At 39.7% G+C, this 5,056-nt stretch overlaps 2 protein-coding genes across 3 annotated transcripts in view; both read left to right on the forward strand.

Moving 5' to 3' along the window:
• Positions 1-2,780, forward strand: part of LOC109377024 (estrogen sulfotransferase) — a 34,020-nt gene extending 31,240 nt beyond the window's left edge. The window contains exons 7-8 of the mRNA XM_019633232.1: positions 281-461; positions 2,336-2,780. Of these exons, the coding sequence (XP_019488777.1) occupies positions 281-461; positions 2,336-2,448 (294 nt within the window). The 3' untranslated portion in view covers positions 2,449-2,780. The remainder of the gene's footprint in view (positions 1-280; positions 462-2,335) is intronic.
• Positions 2,781-4,183: 1,403 nt separating this feature from the next.
• Positions 4,184-5,056, forward strand: part of LOC109377025 (sulfotransferase 1 family member D1) — a 48,025-nt gene continuing 47,152 nt past the window's right edge. The window contains exon 1 of one of the 2 annotated variants that reach the window (XM_019633234.1): positions 4,184-4,363. The gene's annotated coding sequence lies outside the window, so the exon portion shown is untranslated. The remainder of the gene's footprint in view (positions 4,364-5,056) is intronic. The other variant, XM_019633233.1, reaches the window with a different exon arrangement.

Consider the following 5,056-nt stretch of genomic DNA (forward strand, 5'->3'; position numbering starts at 1 on the left):
TAAATATCCAGAAGTGGAGTCACTGGGTCATACAGTAGTCCTATTGTTAATTTTTTAAGGAACCTCCACACTGTTTTCCATAGTGGTTCCACCAATTTACATGTCCATCAACAGTGCATAAGAATTCTCTTTTTTCTACATCCTTTGTCAACACTGCGCTCTTAAGACAACTCTTAACCAACTGAGCCACTTGGCCAGCCCCCCTCTCTCTTTTTTTTAATCCAAATAGTAATGTATTCAATTTTAGTAACTGAATCTTAAAAATATTTTTTTTCCCTAGGATATCAGAAGAGAGGTGATAAAATTGATAGAATTTCTTGGAAAGAAGCCATCAGAGGAGCTTGTGGACAAGATTGTACAACATACTTCATTCCAAGAGATGAAAAACAATCCATCTACCAATTACACAACACTACCAGATGAAGTCATGAACCAAAAAATATCTCCTTTCATGAGAAAAGGTGAGAGAATCATGTGATTTGTCTCTATTGCTATAGGATGTTACAAGTTGAAATAATTATAGTGAAACACCTATTGAGGCCTATTCATACCTGTGGATCCAGCTTGTTTTCAGAGTTCTTTCACATTTGAGGATTCTCTTTATTGAATTATCAGTTTTTCAGAGTCATAAAACACTAGTACTATATTAATATTACTAATAAATTGCTATTACTTGTTGATTATTTAGTATATGCAGCATATCATTAAGAATGATCAGCAGCCACTGCAGCTTCAGCTCCAGCACTAACACATCTACTAGTTATTGTTGACTAATCCTGTGTGCCTTGGTGCTGTACCATGTACATTATATAAACATATATAACTTAAAAATTCTCAGATTTTTAAATCTAATCAGAGACTCAGGGCAGACGTTCTGTTATGATCTCATTTTGAGATGAGGAAACAAGCTTAGAACAATAAGTCAGCTTTTCCTTGACCAAGTGGCCAACATTTTTCCAGACTAAATGGCAAATGATCAAATTCAGCAAATTGTAGATACATTAAATATGTATCGTTCTTTATATATCGATTGTGTCTCAATAAATCTGTAAAAAATGATTGTTTCAAAACCCTTAGTAGCAAATATGGCTTTCTTTAGCAAAAAATATCAAAATACAATAAAGTGACATTCTATTGAAAAGAGGCATGGTCTGCTGAGATATACAGTCAATTTATAAACCCAAAGGCATGTAAAATATGCAGAGTATTTATTGGGACATCTGGTCATATTGATATGTGAGAAACATTTCTGTTCTTTTTTTTTTTGAGCAGAATATATAAAAATTTTGCTTTTTGAACTACATTGTCAGTGAGAAGGCTAGGGAAATTTTTAAATAATAGAAATACCCTGCCACTGGGTGAAAACAGGAAGCCCATGAAAAGAGTTAACATGCAGATTATATTTTAGCTATTTATTTCTCAGATTATCTCAGTCTCCTTTCCCATTAGGTCCATATGTATTTTTAAAATAAAATGTTCGGCTTTGTCATGATTATAAATGGCTGCTTACTGCTATACCCTCAGACCTTACACAGGACACATATTTTCCTCTTTTGTTTTATTGGTTATTTCACTGGGAAAGTTTAGAGCTTCTTGAGCTTAGGGGGCAAGTGAACCATTGACTAATTTAAAATATGGGATGACTTCCTTCTGCTAGGGGACGGTTGGATGTGATGGAAAGCAAAAGAGAACGGCCTGCTAGGCTGTTTAAATAACCTGGCTGGGAATCACTGAGGAGCTTCGCTGTCAGTAGCAGCAGAAATGGAGAGGAAGCAATGAGTATAAAAAAAGTCAAAATATGAATAAGGAATTAGATGTAGGGGTTGATGGGACAATCTCCAAGTTTATGACTTGGATATGTTGTGTTGCCATTAATTGGGTTATGTGGGGTGGGGGTGGGGTGGGTTGGAGGGAGGTGGAAGCACAATTTGGTGAGGGAGAAAATGAATTAATTTTTGAACTAGTTGAATTGGGGATACTTGTATGGAATCCAGGTGGCACTATCATGTAGACAGTTAGATATGGAAACATCTGGATTTGAGCGTTATCAACATAAATGTGATATTTAATATCTTGGAAATGAGTAAAACAATGGGTCTCATCTTAGGAGCCCCAACATTTGAGAGGAAACTTGTGCTGTTTGTTGTTGTTAACAATCACAACAAATCCTTCTTTGCAAGTTCAAATATGTATATTATTTATGGTATATACTTTGTTCCTATAATTGAAGATTATAAGAAAATTTGATTAGGTGTTAATGAAAGTGATGTAGATTAGAAAACTTCATGATTCTGACTTGAAGACATAATATTTATGGTTTTTCTCTTTGTTACAGGAATTGCAGGAGACTGGAAGAATCACTTCACAGTAGCCCTAAATGAGAAATTTGATAGGCACTATGAGCAACAAATGAAGGGGTCTACACTGAAATTACGAACCGAGATCTAAGAAGGGTTTTCTTAAGATGTCTGAGAGGAAAGCTTTCTTCTCATCATTCCTCAACTTTTCCTACTTTAAATTAATAGAGGAGTCATGTGAAAGATTAAGGTCAGGTTCACATGATTATAGAGATCTTCATATAAAAAAGACAAGGACTTTTTTCCTGCTGTTATATTTTTATTTTCTTTCTCTTCTCCTCTTCTATTCTCCTCCTCGTTCTCCTCCTTTTCCTTGTTTTTGCAAATATTATGCAAAGATATAATCTATGCGAGTGGTATAGGAAGACACAGATAGTTTGAGTTGTCAGAGGTTCATTAAAAATAATAAAGCTCTCCAAATTATTTTTGTGTTGGGTTTTTCCCCATTATGTAATATATTTAGTATATACATGAACTTCGAAAATCGTGAGAGAAAGAACAAAAAAATAAATAAATTTGAGGTCTTTAGAATATTACATCCTTAATTTCTACGGAGAAAAGTCTCGGGATTTCTTAACACGCTGTTCAACAGTATGATTTTTCAGAATCAAAGCTAGTTTTTAAAAGGAAAACATATAGAAGTGCAATGGACTTTTGAACGTTGATTTTGTAGCCGACAACTTTACTATATTCATTTATTGTTTCTAATAGCTTTTTGGTGGAGTCTTCAGGGTTTTCTAATCATCAGAGAAATGCAAATAAAAACCACAATGAGATATCACCTCACATTAGTTAGAATGGCTATCATCAACAAGACAAATAATGTGTTGGAGAGGCTGTGGAGAAAAAGGAACCTTCATACACTATTTGTGGGAATGCAGATTGGTGCAGCCGTCATGGAAGGCAGTGTGGAGGCTCCTCAAAAAATTAAGATAGAATTACCATATGACCCAGCAATCCCTCTCCTGGGTATCTACCCAAAAAATCAGAACACATTTATCTGTAAAGATATATGTGCTCCGATGTTCAATGCAGCTTTATTTATTGCAGCCAAGACATGGAAACAACCAACGTGTCCTTCAATAGATGATTGGACAAAGAATATATGATATATACATACAATGGAATACTATTCTGCCATAAGAAAAGATGAAATAATGCCATTTGCGACAACATGGATGGATCGCGAGATTATGCTAAGCAAAATGTCAGACAGAAAAAGTAGAAACCATATGATTTCATTGATATGTGGTACATAAAACTAAAAACAAAAGAAGACAAACAAATGAAGAAACAAAAACTCAAAGACACAGACAATAGTGGTTACCAGGGGGTAAGGGGGGAGGGGGGCGGTAGATGAGGGTAAAAGGGATTATATGGTGATGGAAAGAGAACTGACTCTGGGTGAACACACAATGTGATATATAGGTGATGTATCACAGAATTATACACATGAAACCTATAACTTTACTAACAATTGTCACCCCAATAAACTTTTTTAAAAAGTACAACATAGTTATGCGTTATTAAAAATTGGAGAGTTGGTTGGGGCCAGCCGAGTGGCTCAGTTGGTTAAGAGCTCGCTCAAGAGTTTGAGCTCTGAGCAACAGCAGTACGCTGCCCAGCCCGAGCTGAGCTGCCAGGATGGCTCAGCAAAAAAAAAAAAAAAAAAAAAATTGGAAAGTTGGAAAATTCCGACTTCATTTTGGCGGGATGAGAAGCAAAACTGAATCACTGAAGGCAACAGTTGCTTTGATTTCTTTTAAAAAAAATTTTACGTTTATTTTTTTGAGCCACGGACGTCTGCTGGCCCAGCCCAGTGGGCGCTCAGCCCACAACTGTGGGAGTAGCAATCTTGAGACCATCCTGCTTCCCCGCCCATCCCTTAGAGCAGCCACGGCTCCCGGAAACAGCCTCCACACTTGTAAGGAACACAGATGCGCCAGAGGCCAGTGGAAGGAGCTCGAGTTCTCAAGGGCTGTTCCTAGGCTTGCACCGTACAGTTTGTGAGTTCTCCAATCTCTACCCTTAGTCGGCATCTGCTGCTCAGGCTGCGCTGCCACCCTGGGAGCCGTCATCCTGAGACTAGCGACCCCTCCCCCCCACTCTTCCTCCTGCGTCAGTTCTTCCGCTTTAAACCAAACGCAAGGCAGCCTCCGATCCTCGCTTCCCTCCTTTTTACTCCTTCCCACAGGGACCGCGCCAAAGAGCCAGAGTTAGGCCCTGAAGTGGCAACTGTATGGCAGGAGAGGCGGTAACGGCAGGGCACTCATACCTCCTCCTATAGGAGACACCATCTTGCGTAAAGAAATAACAACTAAACGTCGGCGCCGCGGGTTGGGCGAGGAGGCGGAGTCTAGTGACGTCACTGCCTCCCCCTACCGCCCTCTGCTAGGTTCCCCCTCTGGCTCGGCTCGTCTTAAAGGAGCCGTTGTGCTACCTCTCGTTTGGGGCCGGCGTTGAGGTGCGCTCAGCGGGGGGCTCAGATTGGGCTCGGATAAAGTTGAGGCGTGTCCAGCCCCGCGGTCCCCCCCATCAGCGATCCTCCACGCCTCTGCCCTGGGAGCCACCATTCTGCCACTTTCCCTTGCCCGGCCGTCCGCGGGCATCAATAGCGACTTTCAGTGCAAAGCAAAGGTGGCAGCTACGGCATCTGGGGAATGCCCAGGTGAAAGTGCCTCAGACCAACTTAGCCCCGC

Source organism: Hipposideros armiger, unplaced genomic scaffold (assembly GCF_001890085.2).
Source record: "Hipposideros armiger isolate ML-2016 unplaced genomic scaffold, ASM189008v1 scaffold_1261, whole genome shotgun sequence".
Taxonomy (NCBI): domain Eukaryota; kingdom Metazoa; phylum Chordata; class Mammalia; order Chiroptera; family Hipposideridae; genus Hipposideros; species Hipposideros armiger.